Source organism: Hemiscyllium ocellatum, chromosome 1, assembly GCF_020745735.1.
Source record: "Hemiscyllium ocellatum isolate sHemOce1 chromosome 1, sHemOce1.pat.X.cur, whole genome shotgun sequence".
Classification (NCBI taxonomy): domain Eukaryota; kingdom Metazoa; phylum Chordata; class Chondrichthyes; order Orectolobiformes; family Hemiscylliidae; genus Hemiscyllium; species Hemiscyllium ocellatum.
In genome coordinates, this window is record NC_083401.1 from 130,355,529 (window position 1) to 130,381,502 (window position 25,974).

General features: G+C 40.7%; 1 protein-coding gene across 3 annotated transcripts in view; it reads right to left on the bottom strand.

Annotated features, from left to right (window-relative positions):
- The window catches only part of LOC132816400 (AF4/FMR2 family member 1-like), a 151,803-nt gene that overhangs the window by 25,278 nt on the left and 100,551 nt on the right, over positions 1-25,974 (bottom strand). For all 3 annotated transcript variants that reach the window (XM_060825940.1, XM_060825931.1, XM_060825950.1), the window contains 7 exons: positions 21,780-21,866; positions 21,520-21,556; positions 19,265-19,307; positions 9,432-9,486; positions 8,706-8,743; positions 4,584-4,740; positions 1,067-2,269 (listed from right to left, as the gene is read on the bottom strand). In XM_060825940.1, coding sequence (XP_060681923.1) covers positions 1,067-2,269; positions 4,584-4,740; positions 8,706-8,743; positions 9,432-9,486; positions 19,265-19,307; positions 21,520-21,556; positions 21,780-21,866 — 1,620 coding nt within the window. The remainder of the gene's footprint in view (positions 1-1,066; positions 2,270-4,583; positions 4,741-8,705; positions 8,744-9,431; positions 9,487-19,264; positions 19,308-21,519; positions 21,557-21,779; positions 21,867-25,974) is intronic.

Sequence of the window (25,974 nt, forward strand, 5' to 3'; positions counted from 1 at the left end):
TGGTTGTCGATTCGTGTAGATGGAGCTCCACACATTGCATGGATTGGAAATTTTCTGGAAAAACAGACAACCTAAAGCTTCATCCACACAGTTACAGAAAAAAAAAATGACAAGGCAGAGAACGGATAGAAAGAGCACCTAAAATTCACATATATGCGCTCTGTAAAATTACATCATCAACGTTTAGGACATGCATTGGGTTCCTCTGGTTGAGAGGCTTCCAAGGTTCCCCAACAGTGTGAAAACAATTTGGGTTTACTTTACACATCAATCGTAAAGGAAATGACCTCATTCCACTATTGCAAAGAGAGAATCTTCTGTATTTTGCTATAGAAGCACTTTTACTTTGAATTCATGGTGCCAGGAATGCAATCCTCAAAATAATGACTATAACCTCTCTGGTTCTCCCTATTTACCTTGGTTTGGGCCCACGATCTGTTACAGATCAGAAACTTTATATCATAAGCATTAGGCAATACAATCCACTTTTGCAAATTTAAATTTAAGTGGAAATTGCATCTCCTAACACCGATGAAAACATAGCTAACCAATGAAATCACTACTTTATGCTGGAAACATTATGTTTTCAGTGCATACTCTATAGCTGTTGTCCTGGATAAAGTGCATTTGATCCATTTGTTTCTTCTTTGAAGACTGGGAGGGCATTAACCTAATAATTTCTTATTGCTGTGAAGAATCACCTTAGCAGCCTGTGGTTACTCCCTGCACTCCAACCTTACTTGGCATAATAAGCAATAGCACTCAAGCTGACTCCACTGCAGCACAAAGGCCAAGTGTTTGGGTCAACTTTAATGTTGCAATTAAATTCAGAAGGTTCATGAAAAGGCTCACCCACACTTACACCCCGATTTAGCACGAAAATCAGAAGGGAAATAAGCCCCCTTAAAACCATAAGGACATTCGATAGCAACACAAAAATCCTCTCAGCAATACTACTTGCTCTTTCCTGCCACAAACAACGTTTGCCAACAATTTATCAGCCGATCATGTCTGGGCAAAGAGTGTAAGTGAAAAGGGAACAGCAAGAAAATGAACAACAACTCACCGGATGCTTTCTCTTGATCTTGCTGGATAAACTTTCTTTGCTCTCCTTCAATTGTTCCTGATGTTCCTGGCCAGAACATTTCATAATACGGTTCCTGGGTTGTTCACTCTCTTTGCCAGACAATGATGGGATTCTTGACAACAAACTTAAATCAATTTTTACAATTAGCGAACAGTGAACTTTACTGTCTTTTGTCGATGAATGCAAATCCTCGACATTCCTGATAGGCAAAACCTGATCGGAGAGAATTTTGTCATTTGCCTGATTGGCTGGTTTACTCGGTTTAGTCCTATTTTCCTTTGTAATGGCTTTGCTGGTACTACTGCTGTTTTCTTCTTTGACCTTACCAGCAGGTTTATTAATATTGGTGTAGGTTTCCTCCCGAACCTGACAGTCAGGTTTTGCAATGCTGGTCCGTATTTCTTCCCTAACCTCATGTGCAGGATGGAGCAAGGTAGTCCTGTTTACCTCTTTGGCTTTAGTGACAGATCTGTTGACGTTGGACTTGTTGGCATTCCTGACCTCAGCAGTGCACTTAGGGAAGGTAGTCCTGCTTTCCTCCCTGACTGGTTTACTGATGTTAACTCCATTTTCATCACATTCCTGCTTCTGAGGTGAAAGGGCTGCAGGAAGCAGACTACAACACGAAGGTGGCTCACCTTTGCTGGAATCTTGATCTGTGGGCAAAGAGTCTCTATTTATTAATTGCTTGGATTTGAAAAAATTCTGGCCAGGACCCTTGTGCTTTTTCTTTTCAGACGAAACCTTGGCTGAGGGGTCAGATTGCCTTTTCTCACTCGACCGCTGCCCATCTTTTATTTTCACTTTGGCCTGCCCTGTGGAAGTTTGGTCTTTATCACCGTGTGTGCAAGGTTCATTTTCAGCTTTAATTCCTCCGTTTGCTTCAGGCACAAGAGTTTTAACAGATTTGCTGGGTTGGATTTTTCTGACAGCTTGCTGCGGAGTGCTGCCATCATGCACAGCAGGGGAGTTCTGCCACTCACTTTTGTTCCAAGGTATTTCTTGCGCAGTTTTCTCTTGGCTAGAGCCACTACAATCGTGGCCTTCCTTTGCTTCAGATGTCTGGCTGTCTTGAAAATTGTGCCCATTCATTAACTCACTGTGGCTGTCAGTAGACATTGCAGGTTGGCCTGGATTGATCCAATTATTAAGTTGCCATTTATTTGCTGGTGAAGGATCAGGCTATAAACCAATTGACAAGACAAATATGTAAATAAATAAAAGTGCAATATGTATGACTAACAACTACAGATATTAGAAGAAACACTAAGATCCCCATTTCAACTTGTAACAGTTACAAAATTTTACCGAATTAAGTTGGTACTTTCATATTCCATGTTGTACCAGAACCTCAAAGCAAATACAGGCTGTAGTGGGTGGATTGCCCACAAGTGCCCATTTTCAATGCAAGTAAATAGATTAGAGTTTAAGAATTTTGGCTGTCATTCTTTTGAGTGTACATTACAGAGGAACCTCAATTATCCAGCATTCAATTATCCGGCAAGATCGCAAGGTCCTGATGATTGGCTAAACTATGATTTGGAGATGCCGGTGTTGGACTGGGATGTACAAAGTTAAAAATCAAACAACACCAGGTTATAGTCCAACAGGGTTTAATTGGAAGCACTAGCTTTCAGAGCACTGCTCCTTCATCAGGTGCGCAACCACCTGATGAAGGAGCGACGCTCCGAAAGCTAGTGCTTCCAATTAAACCTGTTGGACTATAACCTGGTGTTGTGTGATTTTTAACTCTGGCTAAGCTATTTATTCAGCATTCGATTAACCGAACGAAATACACCCTGCTGGTGTCCTTTGGATAATTGAGGTCCCTCTGTAAGTGGTTTCTTAATGCCAACACAGAACTGGCTGTTGGAAGTTGGAAGTGAAACATGGAAGAAAATACATTTCAAAATGGTAAAAGAGAACATGATTTCTACAGCATTAAAGAAAATGATGTGAAGCAATGCACAAAGATGAGAGCAATGCCCTACTTATAGAAGCTTACCAGATTAATCATTCTGCTCCTGTTTTCTACTATAAATATAGCACAACTTAGGGCCACTAGATGCAGCTTCAATCACCATTTAATAATTATACTAAGGAAATATTAGAACACTTTCAAAACCAAATCTATTCTATTGTTTATGTACTAACAGATATTTGCATCAACAACAGCTTGTCCTGATGTTTAATTTGTTACAGCCATTTTTTTAAAATCACAAAACTTAATTGCCTTGATAGAATTAATTTAACAACATTAAAATGCATAAGCGTGCATGATTTTAACAGAAGCAATTCCAAAAATGAACTAGAAATACACGTGAAAACAGAGGCAGAATGAAGGAATTTATCGCAGATTCTTTAACCTCGAGATCGTTAAAATAATTTCGGGGGTAAATAGACAAGCTTTTTTTTCCCTGGGTTGGGGGAGTCCAGAACTAGAGGGCATAGATTTAGGGGGTGAGGGGAAAGATTTAAAAGGGACCTAAGGGGCAACTTTTTCCACACAGTGGGTACTGTGTGTATAGAATGAGCTGCCAGAGGAAGTGGTGGAGGCTGGTACAATTACAATATTTAAAAGGCATCTGGATGGATATATAAATAGGAAAGGTTTACAAGGATATGGGCCAATTGCTGGCAAATGGGACTAGATTAATTTAGGATATCTGGTCGGTTTCTATGCTGCACATGTCCATGATTCCATGACCCTTAAAAGGATATTTTAAACTTGACTGAAAGAAATACAAAAATCAGAAAATAAAGTCCAATCATCATTTCAGTCTCTATCAGCAAGACTTCCACATAAATAACCGAGGTTCTTGGATATAAGACAACATTTATTTGCCAACTACATCCATCTTTTCAACACCATTCTTATTTCACAAATTCACAAGGTGAGAAAACGGAAATTAAAACACAGATAGCCATGAGCTAACTGAACAGTTCAACAGGCACAAAGCACTCGATTGCAAACTGTCTCCATATTCTCATGTTGCAAAATTCAGTAACCACTCTTTGCAAAGGTCACTCTCTACGTCAAAGATTGATGCTCTCAGATGTGAAAAGATGACCGTTTTGCATACAAATTAAGCAAATGAACTGGTTCAAGCTGGAAAATGTACTGTATAAAATAGCATCCATTTTAAAATTAAAAGCAAATTCTAAAGAGGAGATGTAAAAAGCTGAATTCTGAAAATTAAGCATCAGAAATAAAATTTAATATTCTGCAAGGGATCACTTTCCATTTTGGCACCTGTCCATTCCTCTCCCCCCCCGCCGCTGCTGCAAGTAATTCTAGTGCGGTGATTGGACTCCAGTTGCCAAGATGCAAATCTTCTACAGCAAAATCAAACTGCTATGGTTCAGGGCAGGTAACTGTGTTCAACAAGGAGTCACTCCTTCTTTCTTGCAGTCACTCACAATCGAATTTGGTCTGGAGAGAACCACAGACTCCAAGTCTAAATGTTCATTTTGCAACTTTAACTGTCACACACACCTCAGGTGTTGGAGCTCTTGATGTTCCTTCACTGTCACTGGAGCTACTTTCAGTCTCTGAATCAGAGCCAGAAGAATTCTCAGATTCAGTCAAGTTGTTTAATCCGCCATTGGAATGTCTTGATATTGCTTCATCCCTCTGAGAAATCAAGGAAGCTCTGTGGAATAACAAGATATTATGATCATTCAATGCAGTAATAGTAATCTAGAATAATTAAACTACTCTTAAAACTGTGGTTTCTCTTAGCAATCATGTTCGGGATTACTAAGCACATTTAGTAAGTTTAATCACAAAGCAATTTCCATTTGTTAATTTTACCCATTTATACATTTTAATTAGTCCTAGATATGAAATAATTTGTTTTAGTTAAGTGAAAGTATTTCTTTATCAACTGTTATTTTAGTAATCATTGTGGTTTAAAAAAAGCCAGCAGACATGAAGGCAAAATATAGCCCTGCCGTTAATACGCCAGCTGAGATCAGCACAGAGCAGAAATTGAACTGGGTTCACAAACTCAATACACTTAATGAAATTCAGAACGGAGCACAAAAAAACCACTTGTAACAGTCATAACATTTGCTTTCTATATACCCAGTTCAAGACTACTTCAATATTATGGGAACGGTCATAAAATCTACAATGCCATGCCTAAGTTTAAAAAATGCTACACGTGCATGACAAATGCTTCGAATGGAGATCATTCCTGGTAAACGATTACAGTTCACGAACAGTCCGCCTTTAATGATGTCTTTGATCTAATAGTGCTGTACTTGATCTGGATTGTTCACTGCATCACGTGCCGCAATTCCACAATGTACCAGGGTTTGGAAAATGTCAGGGTCTGATGTGGGACAAGGTCTTTAAAAACCAGCATTATTAAATGCTGCAAAGGAAGTGATCTCAGTTTAGGCCTGAATAGCATCAAGACCTTCATATGGTAAAGACGGCGTTCAAGTTTTGACAGCAGGTGTACAATTGCATAGAGCCGCCGAAGAATTGCTCAGGCCAGATCACAGAGCACTGCAGAAGTCTGAAATGAATTCCTTTGCCACCAGAATTTATACTGAGGCAATGTTCAATAATTAGCAATGAACTGCACTGCTAATTTGAAATCTGTAAAAAAAAAATTGAGGATCTTCGATCAGATTCAGAGTTTCAAAATAAATGTCTTTTAATCCACGTACCTACCTATTAGGGGAGAGATGAAATACTTGCTTCACTCATATCTTTATTGTCTGGGATTGGTCGTTGAGATTAGAGAAATACTCACAACTCCAATTTTCAAAAACTGGATGTTTTAGTAAAAAGGAACTATAAACCCATTAATTTGTCTAATTTCAATCACAGGAAAAATACTCTCTATGGTCACCAGCATCGGCGACATTTTACACTGCTTCTACAAATAAAAATTGTGAATAAATCTCTGCTGAGGCATCTTGTAATGTTGAGGACCTATGTTTGGATAGCAACATTGAATTTGGATAAAAGTAGTCTTCTGCACACATGCAGGACTAACTCCCTCAATGGTATAGAACTGAAATCAATTGATGATCCTGGTGTTACAGTATCTAGTTATCTCTAGGTTTTTGACTAGTGTCACCAACTGAGAACCAGAACAAAGGTGCTGGGTTGCATTGCCAAAACAATTCAATTTACAGCAAAATGCATCTTGTACAATGTGGAATATTGAATAAAATAAAAGGAGTCACAGGAACATAGGATCAGGAGTAGGTCAATTGGGCCCGCAAATCTGCTCTGCCATTTGATAGGCCACAGATTAACCATAATCCTAACTCCATATGCCTGCCTTGGGACCATATCCCTTGAAACTCTTGCTCAATAAAAATCCATCTACCTCAGATTTCAAATTTAACAATTGAATTAGCATCAGCTGCCATTTGAGGAAGACCGTTCCAAACCTCCACTAATCTTCGTATGCAGAAGTGCTTTCTAACATCTCTCCTGAATGACCCGGCCCTAATTCTTAGGCTATGCCCCTAGTTCTAGATTCTTCAAACCAGTGGAAATACTTTATCTGCACTATCTTTTCTTGCTAATATTCAGAAAACTCTATTAGATCACGCCGGGATCTTCAAAATTCTAGAATATAAAGGCTGAATTTGTCTAATTTCTCCTCATAACTCCGAACACCCTCCAAGGCCAAAACACCCTGACCAAGGGGTGGTGCCCATGTCTGCTGAAAGTACTCTTAAGTGGAATCCATTGAGGGTTTGTATAACTACAGCATAACTTCTGCATCTTTATACTCCAGCTCTCAATATCTACAGGCCAGCATTCCATTAGCCTTCTTGACTATTTTCTGCACATCATTGCAGCTTTGTTGTAAAAATAAGCTCTGCACCAAACCCCCAAATCTCATTGGACATCCACTGTATTTAACATGTACCTTCTTAAAAAAGAAAATCCTGATTTATCATTTTTTTGGTCGGAAATGAATAACCTCATTCTTGCTTATACTCCATCCATCTGCCACAGCTTTGCTCATTTTCTTCATCTATTAACATACTGTTGTAACTTAATGCTTGGGTCTACAATGCCGCCCAATTTTGTATATCTGATGCGTTGACTGATCCACTTCCTGATGCTGCCTGCCTTGCTGTGTTCCCCCAGCCTCCTGCCTGTCCCTCCTGATGCTGCCTGGCTTGCTGTGCTCCCCCAGCCTCCTGCCTGTCCCTCCTGATGCTGCCTGCCTTGCTGTGTTCCCCCAGCCTCCTGCCTGTCCCTCCTGATGCTGCCTGGCTTGCTGTGCTCCCCCAGCCTCCTGCCTGTCCCTCCTGATGCTGCCTGCCTTGCTGTGTTCCCCCAGCCTCCTGCCTGTCCCTCCTGATGCTGCCTGGCTTGCTGTGTTCCCCCAGCCTCCTGCCTGTCCCTCCTGATGCTGCCTGCCTTGCTGTGTTCCCCCATCCTCCTGTTTATCAACCAATTTTGAATTAGTAGCAAATTTGGATATTTGACATTTCAGGTCATGATCAAAATTGTTCATGAACATTGTGAATGATTGAGACCCCAGCATAAATCCTTACAGGATATCACTAGTGACTTCCTGCAAATTTCAGTACTTACTCATTATTCCAGTTCTCTATTTCCTATCCATGTCAGCAATTTGCCCTCAAATTCCATGGGCTTCCACCTTAAGTAACATTCACTTGTGTGAAACTTTATTAAAAGCCTCCTGGATGTCTATACAAACATGATGCATTTACAGAGGAACCTCAATTATCCGAAGGACACAGGCAGGGAGTATTTCGGTCGGTTAATCGAATATAAGCATCAGGACCTTGCAATCTTGCCACATAATCCGAAATTCGGATCATCAAATGCCGAATAACTGAGGTTCCTCTGTATTTAAATCTGTTCACCACCTTTGTCAAAAAAAAAGGGTTTGTCAGGTGTGACCTACTCTTCACTAACTTATGCTGCTTCTCCATGAGGAACGGAAATTTTTTTTTGATTGTAGGCCACAATTTCCCCACCATAGATATCAGTTTAACTGGACTGGATTTCCTTGGTTTCCCTCTGTCACCAAACAAGGACAAATTTATTCACCAAATGGTGGGTGGAGAGAAACATTCCAAATTTTCATATTACACTCTTCCATTGTCCCACTTGGCCCAAATGGCTGTTGTTTTGTTGTTTCACTAAAAATAAAACCTTGACACTGCTACAGGCGTGAGAGTATACTGTGAACCTTGTGAAACTAAGCCTGATGGACCGGAATTCCTTTTTCTGATAAAAGTTCATCATTTGTTCCAACTTTACCAGTTTGGTCTTCAACATGTATAAATATTCAAATAGTTACTTTCCCGTGTATGGCCCAACAACACAACTGATGTCAGCTGGGGTAGCTGTTAAAGCACAACTGCTTTTGGGGAAGGTAGAAGGGGGAAGGAATCTGGCACAGTTCCATCTCCAGTTATCACCCGATGAATTTCTTTTCGAGAAAAAAGTGTTGGTGTGTGGAAGCAAATCAGGATTTAATAATGATTTACTTCTTACTGTAAAAAGGCACATGAAAGGAAAGCATCACTTGCAGTATGCCTTAGGACACCATTTTGAACAGACAAAAAACAAAATACAAATTTGAACAGAAAATAAGTGTACCTTTCAGGGGCAGAAATAGGCACTGGCTTTTCCATGACCTGTATTTGAGGTGTGGGGGAGGAGAGGAGGGGGAAGGGAAGTAATAGTGGGCATGGGAAGGAGAAGAGGTGAAAAGAGAAGCAAGCAAATCAGTCTGCTACATCTTAAAGTATGCTTACATCATTCATGCCTTCCAAATTACTTAGGTACCCTTAAAACAACTCATTTTCACATTTATTGAACAAGAATATAGAAATTGGTACAGGGATCATAGACATATCTCTCGCTGCTAAAGAAATACAAGTAGTTATACAGCTCAAGGCACTACACTATATCAAACATGAGGCAGGTCCCTCGTATATTTCAGCCAGAACGTAACCTTGAGTCGATGATTTTGGCAGTATCTATCTTGAACCACACAAGAGGCCTCTAAGCTAACTCAGCTAAGCAGAGCCTAGATTACAGAAAGGAAAAACAGAAATAGTTGGAAAAGCTCAGCAGGTCTAGCGGCATCTATGGAGAGAAAGCAGAATTAATGCTTCGAGTCCGGTGAACTTTCTTCAGAATATAACGTTCTGAGGAAGAGTAACTGGACCTGAAATGGCAACTCTGCTTTCCTCTTCACAATGCTACTAGACCTGCTGAGCTTTTCCAACTATTTCTGTTTTTCTTTCTGACTTCCAGCATCTGCAAGAGTTTCAGTTTTTATCTAGATTATAGACATTCCACAGAAAATCAAAGACTAACCTGATCTCCATCACTGTCATCACTGCTGCTGATTTGGAGGTCATTTTCAAGTGTCCTGAAAATAAATTTACACAATCTTTGAGAAGGTGACCAAACAGGTAGATGAGAGTAAACCAGTTGATGTGGTATATATGGATTTCAGCAAGGCGTTCGATAAGGTTCCCCACAGCAGGCTATTGTATAAAATGTGGAGGAATGGGATTGTGGGTGATATAGCAGTTTGGATCAGTAATTGACTTGCTGAAAGAAGACAGAGAGTGGTGGTTAATGGGAAATGTTCATCCTGGAGTCCAGTTACCAGTGGTGTACCGCAAGAGTCGGTATTGGGTCCGCTGCTGTTCGTCATTTTTATAAATGACCTGGATGAGGGTGTAGAAGGGTGGGTTAGTAAATTTGCAGATGACACTAAGGTTGGTGGAATTGTGGATAGTGACGAAGGATGTTGTAGGTTACAGAGAGACAAGTAAGCTGCACAGCTGGGCTGAGATGTGGCAAATGGAGTTTAATGCGGACAAGTGTGAGGTGATTCACTTTGGTCGGAGTAACCGGAATGTAAAGTACTGGGCTAATGGTAAGATTCTTGGTAGTGTAGATGAGCAGAGAGATCTCGGTGTCCAGGTACACAGATCCCTGAATATTGCCACCCAGGTTGACAGGGTTGTTAAGAAGGCATACAATGTTTTAGCTTTTATTAATAGAGGGATCGAGTTCCGGAACCACGAGGTTATGCTACAGCTGTACAAACTTCTGGTGCGGCCGCACTTGGAGAATTGTGTACAGTTCTGGTCACCGCATTATATGAAGGATGTGGAAGCTTTGGAAAGGGTGCAGAGGAGATTTACTAGGATGTTGCCTGGTATGGAGGGAAGGTCTTACGAGGAAAGGCCGAGGGACTTGAGGCTGTTTTCATTAGAGAGAAGAAGGTTGAGAGGTGACTTAATAGAGACATAAGATAATCAGAGGGTTAGATATGATGGACAGGGAGAGCCTTTTTCCAAGTATGGTGACGGCGAGCATTAGGGGTCATAGCTTTAAATTGAGGAGTGATAGATATAGGACAGATGTCAGAGGTAGTTTCTTTACGCAATGGTAGTAGATTTGCCAACTTTAAGTACATTTAAGTCGTCATTGGACAAGTATATGGACATACATGGAATAGTGTAGGTTAGATGGGCTTCAGATTGGTATGACAGGTCAGCACAACATCGAGGGCCAAAGGGCCTGTACTGCGCTGTAATATTCTATGTTTCTGATTAGATTAGATTACTTACAGTGTGGAGATAGGCCTTTCAGCCCAACAAGTCCACACTGACCCTCCGAAGAGCAACCCACCCAGACCCATTCCCCTATATTTGCCCCTTCACCTAACACAACGGTCAATTTAGCATGGCCAATTCACCTAACCTGCACATCTTTGGATTGTGGGAGGAAACCGGAGTACCCGGAGAAAACCCATGCAGACACGGACAAAATAATGGATAACTGGACAAAATAATGGAGGAGGATGGATAGGGAGCACAGTCAATCCGTGTAAATAGGTCAATTACAAGAGCATAAGATTTAAGGCAATTTGAAAAATTAGCAATGACGAGACAAAAGGCATTTCCACCCAGATGGTGGCACAAATCTAGAACGTGCTCCCTGCTTTGGTGGTGAGGTGGAAACCCTCACGTCATTAAAAACGAATCTAGATCAGCACCTGAAGTACTGTAACTCGCAGAGCTGTGGACCAGGTGCTGGTAAATGGGATTAGGAAGGATAACTGGTTTATTCAAACATGAGCTGATTGGCCATTTTGTGCTGTAACTTTTATATGGTTCTATGATGAAGGTTTAGCTCCGTCCCTGGTTTGACCTGGGATTTGACTTGAGTTGTAGGTCAGTACAACAACACAGTATCTATTATTACAAGTTAACCTTAGGTCTCCAGTTATACATCTAACAATTGGCCACATTACCACAATGATTATATGTCCAAAACAAATCAAAGCTTGTGACACCCTTTGGAATGTCCTGAGAACATGAAATAAGTTTTCTTCAGTCTTTATGCAAAAAATGATTTTACTTATAGCAGAAACTGCTCATTTTTAACAGCACAGAAAATCTGATTTTAAAGCATCCATTCCACATGGAATGAGAAAACCCAATGTAAAGACCATCCATCTCACAGGTGAACCACACTGAAAAAGGACCTGAAGCGCTTTATAACACTAAGGATGTGACAAATGACATATCAACATAAAAAATTCTCCATCCTCCTTGTGGAGCTGCCCACTTAAGCACAGAATCTGTCTCTAGTCAAGGTTCAAATTCAAAACTGGCTCCACAAAATTTTGAGAGAATTTAGTTGAAGCTGGCTGTCAACAACACGTCCAGAATATTATAACCCAAATTTAAATCCAGAGTATTTCCTCTCTCTCGAATTAGAATCAGATGTACAGCATGGAAACAGGCCCTTTGGTCCAACTTGTCCAAGCTGACCAGATATCCTAACCTAATCTAGTCCCATTTGCCAGCACTTGGCCCATATCCCTCTAAACCCTTCATAATCATATACCCACTTTACTGCTTATAAAAGCTTCAATTGCGGATTGCTTTAGGAAGTACAATCCAATGGTCTCAGAACAGAACTCCTACAGTGTCGAAGCAAGCCATTTGGCCCATTGAGTCCACACCAAACCTCTGAAGGGCATCCCACCCAGAACCTTACCCCAATTCCTGCAACCGTACATTTCCCACGACCTAGCTTGCACATCCCTGATTAGTCCCTATGGGCAACTTAGTAAAAACAATGACTGCAGACGCTGGAAACCAGAGTTTGGATTAGATGGTGTTGGAAAAGCACAGCAGTTCAGGCAGACATCTGAGGAGCAGTAAAATCGACGTTTCGGGTAAAATCCCTTCATCAGGAATACTAGTCCATCTTTGGACTGTGGGAGGAAACCAGAGCACCTGGAGGAATCCCACTCAGACACAGGCAGAATGTGCAAACTCCGCAATTCCCCGAGGCTGGAATTGAACCTGGGTCCCTGATGTGAAGAGGCAGCACTGCTAATCACTGTGCCACCCACTTACAACATCACAGGCATAGCTTCAAATGTCACAGCTACCTGCAGTTCATCACAAAAATTTACATGTCATTATAGTAACCATTTATATAAAAATGTGCAAGATGTCATAGCAGGAACACTTTCAGGATGTTCTTTTGAGATTAACGCTGTCAGGAGGAGAACTGGAGGAGTTTGGGTGTTTGAAAGACATTAAATCCAACTAAGGAACACCTAATAATTATGGCGAGAAATAGAAGTGAATACTTATCTCATCTCATTCCTCATCACTGATACTCCAAGGTATCTAACAACTACTATATGTTTATTATCACTTTGCTGTTTGTAGGAGTTTTCTGGGAACAAACTGGTTCATGCATGTTCAAACTTCCAACATCGACTACATTCCAAAAGTGCTTAATGTCTGCAGGGATCTCCTGCAGTCGTGAAATGTACGGAATAAAAACAGTATTTTTGCCCCCATAGTTGAATTGCTTTTCATTTAAACCTTGGAGGTATGAGTCAGAGAGAACTCTTCTGCAGATATCTCTGGACATTAATCATTAAAGAATGATTAAACAATCACAATTGTGTGGCTGAATTAAATACTTAACATACTAAGACCATGAAAAAATTAAGACAAAATGATGGAAAACACAAAAATAGGCATTGTAATTATCAGAGACATTGAAATCTTTTTTTAAAACTACTCTCATGCCAACTGATTCTAACTCAATTAACACATGATCCATTACATACTTCTAAATCGAAGGAAGACTACTGTTCATGTATATAATGGCCATTTGAATGGAGAGTAGAGTAAAAATAGAAACAGTATGGTTGAACCTGGTTTATATATATTTAATGTAATGTGTCACAGAATCTTAATCCTAATACTGAAGGTGATTAAGTGAAAGATCCATGTGGACAGAATACAAACAAACAAAAAGGGAGGATCAGTAATTGAGTGAATAAATTATCCTAAACTCTAATGCTTCCGTTAATCAAGTATTTTAATCTGAAGAATAAGCCTCCAAATTTCAAGTTGTACTTGACTAATCCTCAAAAAAAAATCCAATATTTGTTGAGAGACTCTGGCGTGATAGTTTTTTGCTTGCAGAGCATGTCACCTCCTCTCTGTACCTCTGCAAGCTAATCAGGTGGTGATATAGGTGCTAATCCTAAAGTGATTAGGAAAACATCTTCAAGCAGTTTGTGTTAAAACATCAGCTGTTTACAAGCAAATTGCTAAAATTGCCATGCATCAGAAGGCGCAGTGTCAGTATTGTCTTCACCACATAAATGCATTCAATTTTTTGCATTTAAATGCCAACTTAACCCCTGACCCGGCAAAGACGGGTCAACGTGTCTTCACCCAATTTGTCTTTTTCAGAGCGCGACGAGTAAACTCATCCAAAACATATAATTTCAAAAACAGCCACAGACGAGTTTATATGTCAAGTCTCGGCATTTCTGGGCCTTTCTCAGCTCGAAACGAGTATACTCGGTGACTCATAAGTCTGGTAGCTGCTTCTCTTCCGCCTCAGGCATTGCAAGAAGCGTCAGTGCACCACTTTTGGGCACACACTGTCATTCGATTTTTTGTTTTTTTTTCACACATTACGCCCAGATGTCAAGCTCAGGAGATGACAATGAGTATGAACCTTCTATTAGAAGCTTGGATACATCAGATGAGACTGCAAGCTCGTCTGGTAATGGCTATTCTCTCTCAAGTGAGGGAGGGGGATGGACGAATTTGGTGTCGACATGTGGTGTCAGAAGAATGCATGCCTCCTCCTCCAGCACCACACTTCCCATTCACTGGAAATCCTGGAATATCAATTGATCAAGACACAACTGATAGGACTCCTTTGGATTTTTTTAGTCTTTTATGTGACAACAGAATTATTGATTGGGTTGTGGACGAAACTAATCGCTTTGCTGAACAAACTGCGGAAAGAGATTGTCTGTGGCGCCTTGTAACAAAGGCAGAAATGTGTGTGTTTTTCACCTTGAAAATGCTTGGGGGTATTGGGAAAATGCCAGATCAAGAAATGAACCGGTCGAAAGATGAACTTGAAAGACCAATTTTCTTTTACCAAAAATGGTATCTTCAAAATAAAATTTCAAGTAAAATATTGGAAATAGATAAAAATAAAAAAGTTATTTCCATAATCAGCATTAAAAATACGATTTTTAAAAAAGCAATAAAAAAAGTCTGAAAATGAAACGTTTTCTCCAATAAAAGTTGCTGGGGATGGGGTTAATACTGATTACACAGCATAACAACTTTTGTGGCAGTTTGTGCATTTACAACTACTACAGACTGTCACAGCACAAAACAAGGCCACTCAGCCCCAGCAAGTATCTGTAAACATTTCTGACCACTGATGCTACCTTCTTCAACCCATATCCTTGTTTACTCTACATGCCCTTTAAAAGCTCTCTTTTCCAAAGACTAAATGCTTTTTTTTGGAAGGAATGAACAAAATCTGCTTTAACAAAAAATATTGTAGCTGTGAAGTACATTTCCTATACAGTGTGTCAGGGAAGTTCTGCAATTGCCTCTGGTTTCAAGTAAACCTCCATTTTGGAGGTCCAGAGCTTTCAATTGGCTGGGGGGAGGGGGAAAGATTGATAAAACCAGACAATGTAAAAACCACATAATTGGCTTGCAGCAGCAGGCTGAGCAGTTAGGCCTCTACTATTGGTTTTGGTTTCACCGAACTTTTGTTGAACAAAAGAAATGTTCAACATTTTCAATCTTGATTAAGATTGAGTGATCAGTGTAGAAAAACTTGAACGTGGACATTTCGATGGTGGATGCAACCAAGCTTGGTTGCTATGCCCATGCAGCACATAGCCCCATTCAACCGACCACCGGCTAATTCGCAGAGCCATGGAGGTATAACCTGTACACCAGCAGGAGTCACTTTCTTCAAACAAAAAAAAGAGTGTGAAAAGGAAGAGAGAGACAAATTGAAATGGTTTACAATAAAAGTAACCAACTGTGACACTGAGCAGTAGTGCTTCCACATCACTTCTGATCTTTAAATTAGCAAATGTTTCCAAAGTTGAACAGTCAGTGCTGTAAATAATCCCATCAAGGATGATACTGCAAAAAATAAACTTGCAGGCTGCGATACTTTGATAAGGCAATTTGAGATGGTTTCACTTTACACTAAGGCACAGACAAATGGAGACTGCAAAACTGTGTGGCGTACAGTTCTAATTACCCTCTAGGGCAATCACCTAATTTGAGTATAAAATAAGCAAGGCTGCCGCAGTATTCCGATGCTATAAATATCTCTAGTCTAATTTAGACAGTTTAGCATTAAACCCCATCTGACTGCTGAATCCCATAAATCAAGGAGGGATTTATCACTGCAGCAGGAGGCAAGTTAATAATTAGGCAACTCCTTACAGTAAATAGCACGCCAGCTTTCTGGCATAGCTCTGAATTCACTAATTACTGACCAGCCGAAAAACAAACTATATTGTGCTTTTTGTTGGATAAATTGATCCAAAAGTTGCATGTTACACAAACGCATGCTGACTTTGAATAAAAGATAGAGAAATTTCTCGTGAAGCTGATGCTGCACATTGCAGGATAGAGTTCCACTTGTAGGTCACATTCATATTACGTTTCCAATTGTTTTCTGGCCTTCTCCTGCTGCCTCACCTTAACGGTTTGAATCTGCAGGGAACTGCAATGTCATAGCACCTCATCCAAATCACATAACTGTACAACACAGAAGGCAACCACTCACGTTTCTCTCAAACATGCCAGTTCTTCAAAGAGATTAAGTTGCTGTACGCAATCGGACGCTCAGTTTTTCCTCCACAGTCCAGAAATGTTTCTTATCGCAGTGACCTAGTTATTCCAACCAGCAAAATAATTTCTCTCTTTTTCTGCCTCACACTTAAAATCTCTAAACCATCAAACCACCCCATAGCATTCTAGATTTCAGGAAATGCAACACTGATGTGCCTAATCACTGTGAAACTTAACCCTCAGAGTCATTTAACCTCAGGTATCATGCTAACAAATCTCCCTCTTTCACTTCCATTGTTTCAATGCAAATACTATTATCTATTCTTTCTAGGTCTAAACTGGATTACCCCACTGACCTATTTTGAATTCCATTTGCCACTGTTTTGATCATATAAATTCTTAATCTCTTTAATTTTATACTTTCATCTATATCACTAATAATGCTGCCTGACTTGGATCACTCCATCATCATCCAAGAATAACAACTGATGCACTATTACAGATCCACGTAGAACGCTTGCAGTAGTAACTTGCCAATTGGAGTAGTTCCCCTTTCTGAAAGCAACAAATACAGGACATCACAGCAGGTTAGACAGCATCCATGGAATGAGAGCAAGCTAACGTTTCGAGTCCAGATCAATTTTCATCAGAGCCAAAGTGAACTGTGGTGGGGTCAGCATCTATGCTATCGGTGGGTGGGGGGGCTGGGGTGGTGTGAGAGAGGTGGGGGTGTAGGCTGCTGCTGGAGAAAACACCTATCACTCAGGCTTCCGCCCTTGCCTCTTCCAGTCACTCAACTGTGATAGGGGGTTCCCTTGTCCTCACTTTTCATCCCAAAAGGGTCATTTTCTGCCATTCCAGACAATTCCAGCAGATCACCACCACCAAGCACATCTTCGCCTCATTCCCCGTCTGCATTTCACAGGGATCATTGTCTCTGGGACACGCTAGTCTGTTCCACGACCACCATTACCGCCCACCACACCCCGTGGCACCTACCCATGTAGCTGCACAAGGTGCAACACCTGTCCCTTCATTTCCTCACTGTTCACCATCCAAAGGCTTAAACATTCTTTCCAGGTGAAGCAGCATTTCACCTGTACCTTCTCCAGCAAATCCTCCAGCATGCTGAGGACAGACATGTGGGCATGCGAGCAGGACGATGTGTTAAAATGACCGGCTACAGGAAGGTCAGAGTTCCTGCGTTTGCACAGACTGAAGGTGTGCTATACTTGCTGCACCCAATGTGGCCTATTCTACATTGGAGAAACCAAACAGACCCAGTGACTGCTTTGCGGCACATCTTCAGTCTGTGCAAAAGCAGGAACCCTGACCTTCCTGTAGCCGGTCATTTTAACACATCGTCCTGCTCGCATGCCCACATATCTGTCCTCAGTATGCTGCAGTGTTCCAGTGAATGACAGTGCAAACTGGAGGAACAACATATAATCTTCACAGTAGGTACTTTAGAGTGTTCTGGACCTAATACAGAGTTCAACACCTTTAAATTGTGAACCAATGTCCATTCCTTCTGGGTTTTTTTTAAGCTTTACTTGTTACATTCTCTGTTATCACACCCTCTCCCCCAGCCCCCACCACCACCCACCTCAGTGGGACTGTTTGCTCAACAAGTCCTGAAGAAGGGTTACACTTGAACCTTGACTTTGCCACCTCCTGATGCTTTCTGGCTTGCTGTGTTCTTCCAGCTTCCTGCTTGTCTAATTTGGATTCCAGCAGCTGCAGTTTTGTGCGTCTCTCTAACCCTTTCAAGTCTGGCAGGTAGACACACTATTGTTCTGCCATTAGCACATTCCAATCACTTAATCTGAACAATTAACATCTTTTCTCCACGAGCACCTGGCACCCACTACCATTTCCCACCGCCCCCCCCCTCCCCCCCAACCTAAATGCTGTCCCCTCACATTTCACTTCAGCTCTGATAAAGTCAATTGGACTCAAAATGTTAGCTTGCTCTCTTTCCATGGATGCTGCCTGACCTGCTGTGATTTTCAGCATTTGTTTTCAGTACAAATTACTGCATTTGCAGTATTTTATTCCTGTCTCCCTTTTCTTCCTACATATCTCTCGATAAGCAAATCAATCTGATCAATATTTTGCCCTAATTTCCACAAGTTTGACTTTAACTCTCAGTCTCTTATGGAAGTCTGTCGCAATTGCCTTATGGAAATCCCTATAAATGTAGATTTATAAACACAAAGGCCCCTTGAACCTTTTTTTCAAGATTACATAATCCAGTAATATTCAAATAGCCAGCATTCTAAAGCAATGCACAGAGCTATATATCCATGCAATTTGTCTTGAAATAGGTATTGGAGGAGATTGTGTTTTATTCCCAAAAAGCAATGCTAATAAATAGAATAATTCAGCCCAGAAAGTGTTCAGCATCTTGTAATCAATTTAAGGCCATAAATATTCCACCATCTTGATGGAAAGTGATTAACAGGACACTGCAATTTAAGATGTAGGACATTGTGGGTCTTCTACAGAGTTAACAAGAAAGAAACGCAAAACTCACATTCCTCAATACTTGCGAAATGAATAAGAGAACAAAAGCCAGTCTACGCGGTTTAAAGGTGGTAAAGCCAAATTGCCAAAAACAGTTCAGCACTTCACATCATTTTAAAGAGCTAATAAAATTCAACAAAATTAAGGAGGTTATTACGGTCAAGGAGCAGCCAATAACATTGTGTTTTATGAGATTGGAAGGGGAATATGGAAGTTTTCCAGCCCACAACAGATTGAGAGAAAGAGAAGGATGTCACCCACACTCTATCCAATTGTTACCTAACAGCATTGGAACAGATACATGAATTTGCTGTGCTACCTATTTTACCATCGACAACAGGAAGGATTATACTAACTAAATTGGAGGAAGAGTACACCAGGTTAAAAATTTCATAAATACAACTGACAAACCAGAGATTGCACACAAGTCATTCAAGACAGCAAAAACAAAATCACGGTTGTATTTTAATGAAAATATGTACTTACGAATTCTCCCCTCGAGAACTTTGTGGAAGGATCTCACATTTCTCTGGAAAATAAAGTGCAGATGGAACACAAAGGAAGAGCTAGTAGCACACATCCTGCTATTTACTTTGATCAATCTGAAGTTCAAGTTTCAATCAACTAATAAACGGCTCATGTTTCTAAATGGCCCAAATCTAAATTAATAGTTTAATTTATCACAAGCATATTGTATTCCAGTCCCATCTGCTCCAGAGATGTGTAGTAACGGCTGAACAGATTGTGTAGAAAATACATTTGGCCTGCATGAATATTTTTATTTAAAAATTCACTTTGCACCTGGAGAAATCCAAGATTCTTTACTAATTCTTGAATTTAACATCACAGATTATTGCATAACTTGTTCTGGAGCCCTGCAGTGACAAGATGCTCAAAGCTGAGAGAAAGAGTATCATTGTATTGTTCAGATCTGGACACAGCAACCGTGCCAATTCATTGATTATAGAGTTGCAAGCAAAGTTTGGCTATTATTTGACAATTCTTAAAGGCCAGCATAATAATACTTCAAATGTACTTCATTGATTTAAGCACCCTGGGATATCCTAAGGTTGCAAAATGCACTATACAAATGCCAGACTTCCTTTAAGCTAAAAAATATGTACAAGATTGTTTTAAAGTTATTGTAAGAAAACCATAGTTAGAAATAACATAATGCAATGATGATGCAGTAATTTAATTTTATGCATAAAAGCAGCCATTGATCAAAATGGCTATTGTTTCACTTGTGGTGCAGTGGTAGTGTCCCTATCCTTGCACCAGGCGGCTTGGGTTCAAAAACCACCTGCTCCAGAGGTGGGATAGCAACTCTGAATAGGCTGATAAAAATACGTTTTTTCTGCTTGACTTCAACAGAAAAATCTGGATTGTTGTGACAAATCCACACTAGGTTTGGAGTCAGCTGATTGAACTACCTGCGTCAGCAATGCAGAGTGAAAGGGACCTCAGCCAAAAGCCCAACTTGAAATCGTGGCCAGTCAACAATAGATGAAAAAGAGCGTGATTTAAAGAGGTTAATGCCTCGCTTATATCAGAGGTCAGGACCTGAACAACAAGTATTTGGATGATTCGATTCCTGACTGGCAGTATAATCCAAGTGGATTTATAAAAGTCCATTCTTGCATCAATAAGCATTGGAGTACTTACAGCCACATATTTGGTCATCGCAACCTTATCTGGTTAATGGACTATGACTTTGTGCTTCACGTATGAGCTTAAAGGCTTGTTACAAGGAAAGAATCTCTACAAATATCATAATACTTGCATATAGGTATTCATTTTAAACGTTATTTTGTCTCACTTAATGCTTTTATGCCTGCAAGACAAGTGAAATTTTGTTTATAGGATCTAAGTGAAATGGTTGGAAGGGAAGCTAGAGTTCAAGGACAGTGATGGGGAAAGATGGAAATCAGGCAAGTTAAAATGCTTGCTGTTGTTTGAGTCGAGGGGAATTCTGGCACCAAATTCCTAAATGTTTGCATGCATAATCAGAAGATGCCAAAGAAATATCTTTTAAACCAACTGACCAGACTCGGAGACATGGGTAATGTCAGCACAGCCTGCTGGGTTGAGTTTCCCCTGCTAATTTCTAGAAGCATCCATTGGGCCCATCAGAACTGTGTCTGGTGTAACAGCGATCAATCTGAACTGCTTCTGGTACCTCATTTTGGTAACAATTGGCCTGATGCAACTCTTACAAGTTCAATGCTCACTTCCTGAAAAATCACCTGGGGCTCAACCATCCATGAAACGGTGCCAAGATCACTGGTAACGGAGTCACTTTGTTATGGAGTCTGTATCAGAGGCTCTCGTTCCCAATAACCTGGGAATGCAAGCCAAGTGGGTGGGTGGCTCTACAGAGCTTTGGAATCACAGAAATAGAGGACTGAAAGCAAGTAAGCTTACAACATCTGCATTGGGCACTCATTTTTATGGCCTTCTTTACATTTGGAGAAGAGTTCTGAAGCTATTAGGAAAGGGCAGTAACTGCCCCAGACTCTCACCAAATGAAGTCAGGTTGTGGAATTTTCTGTCACCATTCACAGTTTTACCACAATAAACATTGTAACATAAATTGTCACTTTTAAGTAGTATTTTAAATTAGTTTATACTACAAAATAAAGACTAGTCGTTGTTTGTTTATATATGCAAAGAAAACCCAATCTCAGAAGGTTTTAGAATTTTAAACACTACTAGTAAAATCAAAATGAGTTATTACTCACTGTGTCCTATAAAACCAGAAGGGGCATGCTGGGTGTCCTAGATACAAAGAAAATATCTCAGTGTTTTAGGTTATGAGCCTCACATTTCAAAAAATAATTCTTGAATTCAAAGTGTGCACAGATCAATTTCTCTCCGCACTGCAAATATTTTTCCTCGAAAACACTTTAAATTTAATATTTTCTTTTTATTTAATTTCAGCAAATAATTTCATATAAAATACTTGGTTGGTTCTATTACCTATTTGATATTCATCACATACCTTGCTTTGGAACGGAAATTTGGATGATTCTGTTGTGCTGGGCGTTTGAATGGCAGTCAGAGGTGGTGGCCATGATTGCGTCATTTCCTGTCAAAACAACCAAAACAAGTCAACCATGAGATTTCCATCTCAGTCAAGGAGAACCCAGAGTACAGAAGGAGTCAGCCTGATGCTCAGGACTCCCAATGTAGAAGGTAATAATAGGGACTGTATGGACGTGGGAAATCGTTTCTAATCATGGGAACATCAGGAACTAATTAAGCATTCCAGACAAAACAAAGCAACAATGAAGGGTCATTTTATTAAAGTGCACAAAATTTACATATTTGCAAGCCATAGACATAAAGCCTGTGCTAAGAGTGCTCATGGGTAATTTGCAAGTCCTTATGGCTGGCGAAGAGTAATAGGTTTAGATCCCTGTGCCTCGTATGCGCATTAGAAAGTGGTGGTAATATGATGGAGTAATATACTTTAAATTAATATGGATCAAGAGAAAGCTATGTAACCAAAAACGTTCACCTTGCACTTATCAGGACAAGCACAAGAATTGTGATCATATGAAATCTGAATGGTTGTCTCTTTTCAGCAATCAACTTCTTTGCTACCAAGTGACACATACTGTTAATGGAAAATGCAAACAAATACAATGGAGGAATGTTTAAATATAATGAAGATAGATCAGAAAAGTAAAAACCAAACAAAGAAATACAGTAGACCGCTTTAAATGGAAGCTTGCTCATTTTGATTTTGGACCATTAGCAACCTACATTTTGGTCTTCTGCATTTTGCTCAATTTCAGATTATTCAACAAATCAGTTAAGTTTAATATTGAGACCAGAACTTAAAACCCAAAGTACTTGCAACATGGCAACACAATTTGTTAAAAGTATATTTGAGCATATTCATGAGATATGGGTGCCATAAGCTGGGCTAGTATTTACTGCCCATCCGCAGATGCCCTTGTGAAGCTGGTGGTAAAGTTGCCTCCTTGAACTGCGGCCAATTTCATGTCGATAGATCCGGAACACCATTAGGAGGGCGTTCCAGGATTTTGCCTAGCTACGTTCAAGAAACGGTGATATATTTCCAAGTCAGGATGGAGGGAACTTGGAAACACCTGCAAGTTGCCCTCCAAAGTATTTGCTGCCCTCATCCTTCTAGGTGAATGTGGTCATGGGTTCGGAAAGTGCTGGCTAAGGAGCCTTGGCGCATTTCTGCCCTGCATCTAGTGGATGGCACACACTGCTGTTATTGAGGTCAGTGTTGGAGGGAGTGGATGATTGTGGATGTGGTGCCAATCAAGCGATCTGCTTTGTCCTGGCTGGTATCAAGCTTCCTGAGTGTTGTTGGAGCTGCACACATCCAGGTATGTGGGGAGTATACCATCACACTCCTAACTTGTGCCTTGTAGTTGCTGGAGGGGCTTTGGGAAGTCAGGTGTGCTCTTCACTGCAGGATTCTTAGACTCTGATCTGCTCTTGTAGCCACTGCATTTCTATACTAGTCCAGCTGAGTTTCTGGTCAACAGTAACCCCAAGGATATCGACAGTGGGGGATTCAGTGATAGTAACACCACTGAATGTCAAGCAGTGGTGGTTAGATTGCCTCATATTGAAGCTAGTCACTGCCTGGCATATGGTATGAATGTTGTCAAAGCCTCCACCTTTTTGCAGAACTCAGCTGTTTTTAATATTCCATGGAGTGAATCAAATTGTCTGAAGACTGCTGCCAGAGTGGGGACCTCTAGACAAAACTGAGATAAGTCATCTACTCAGCACTTCTGGCTGAAGGTTGCTGGGAATGCTTCAGTCTTATCTTTAGGACTGACTGTGCTGGGCTTCTTTGCCATTGAGGATGGGGGATATTTGTGTAGCCTCTTTCTCCAGTGAGCTATTCAATTGTCCACTAACATTCGCAACTGGATCTGATGCATTGGCTGAGGAAACGCTTGGAAAGTCTGTCATTTGCTGCTTACACTTTCAGCATGCACATAGTCCTGTGTGGTGCCTGATCTTTAGGTACCGCTTGGTGCTGCTCCTGGCATACTGTCCTGCACACTCCACCAGGATTGACAGTAAATAGTAGAGTGGGGGTTATGGAGGTGCAGATTATATGATTCTCCTGCTACTTATGGTCCACAGTGTCTCATGGATGCTGAATCTGAAGTTGCTTGATCTGTTTGAAACTTATCCCCTGTAGCATGGCAATAACATCACAACACAATGTAAGGTATACCCAACGTGAAGGCAGGGCGTAACCTCCACAAGGGCTGTGAAGTGCTCACTCTAACTGATACTTTCGTGGATAGACATATCTGCAGCAGGCAGATCAGGGAAGATGAGGTCAAGTACGTTTTTCCTTCTGGTGATTCAATTGCTCCTTCCACAAACTCAAATCGAGAAGTATGTCCTTTAGGACTCAATGTGTTTGGTCAGTGTTTGTGTTAGACATGGACACTTTCCAACAAAATATATTCTGCACCCTTGCTGCCTTCAGTGCCTCCTCCAAATGCTGTTGAATAAGGGTGGTGGTGGTGGTGATGGTGGGGGGTATACAGTTGTGGTTAGCATGTATTCGTGTGGCTTCCTGGCCCATATTTGACGTGATGCCATGATTTCAATGAGTGAGGACATATCCATGGATGGTCATGGTGGTGTCTGCAACATTACCTCGGAGGTATCAACCTGAGAGTATGACTATGTCAGGCTGTTGCTTGCTTAGTCTGGGAGACAGCTCTCCCAGTTTTGGCACTCGTCCTCAGATGTTTTGCAGAGATGATTTTTTATCATTTGTAACATAGCATCCTGCACGCTGTTCTGATGCACTTGTATGATCTGCTTGTAAAGCAGGCAAGACAACAATTTTCACTACACTTCAGTACACGTGACAGTAATAAGTCAAATCAAAAAGGAGGACTTTGCAGAGTTACAGCTATGTTTATCGTTGTCATTTCCAATGCCTAGATTTGGTTCCAATGCCCAGTCAGAGGAAGCATCACTGGACCTGAAATATTAACTCTGCTTTCTCTCTACAGATGCCAGCAGACTATTTGAGTTTTTCCAGCAATTTCGGATTTTGTTTGATTTCCAACATCCGCTTTTTTTTGGTTTTTAATTTTGAGACTTTCTAGCAGTTGTTACAATGGAGTGACTCGCAGTCATTTCAGAGGGCAGTTAAGAGTCAACGACATTGTTTGGTATGTGGCCTCACATGGAATGCACACCCAACAAGGATGGGAGGTTCAGACACGTGGAAAATTATAAAAACAAAAGGCAAAGGAAGATTGTGGTTGGTTATGGGGTTGATTTTTTTTTTAAAAAGTCAGAAAATTACTTTTATGACTCAAATGATTCTGTACGGGACTCAAACCATGTCATCCCAGAACATTACCTGGGTCTCTGGATTAATAGGTCATTAAACATTACTCGCTATTGCTTCCTCCTCTCTCCTCCATCCCCACAAGTCTTATCCCTTGTAATAATAACATTACTTTGTGATTAGATTACGTACAGCCCAACAAGTCCACACTGATCCTCCTAAGAGTAACCCACCCAGACGCTTTCCCCTACCCTATGCACCTAACACTACAGGCAATTTAGCATGGCCAATTCACCTAACCTGCACATCTTTGGATTGTGGGGGGAAACCGGAGCACCTGGAGGAAACCCATGCAGACACGGGGAGAATGCGCAAACTCCACACGGACAGTCGTGCGAGGCTGGAACCGAACCCGGGTCCCTGGTGCTATGAGGCAGCAATGCTATTGAAATTAATGGAAACAAAATTTAGGAAAGGACAGCTGAACCAATGTCATTTCCAGTGTGGAGATGCTGGTGTTCACCTGATGAAGGAGCAGCACTCCAAAAGCTTGTGATTTCAAATAAACCTGTTGCTTGATAACCTTGATAACATGTAACTTCTGACAACAACACATATTACAACAGGTCAAAAATACATCAACGTATATGGCAGCCTGATGGTTATGCCCCTGGATAGACAAAAAACTAAGATCATGAGCTCAAATCCGACCACATGACAAAATGAAAATTAATTCAGACAGTTTTGAGCTTGAACTGCAAAGGCAACCATAAAAGCTTTCAGATCATTACAAAAGAACATGCATGTTGTCCCTCAGAGTGAGCTATGATAACCATTGGAAGTCTCCAGAAAGTCACTAGTCATTGCCACCCATATC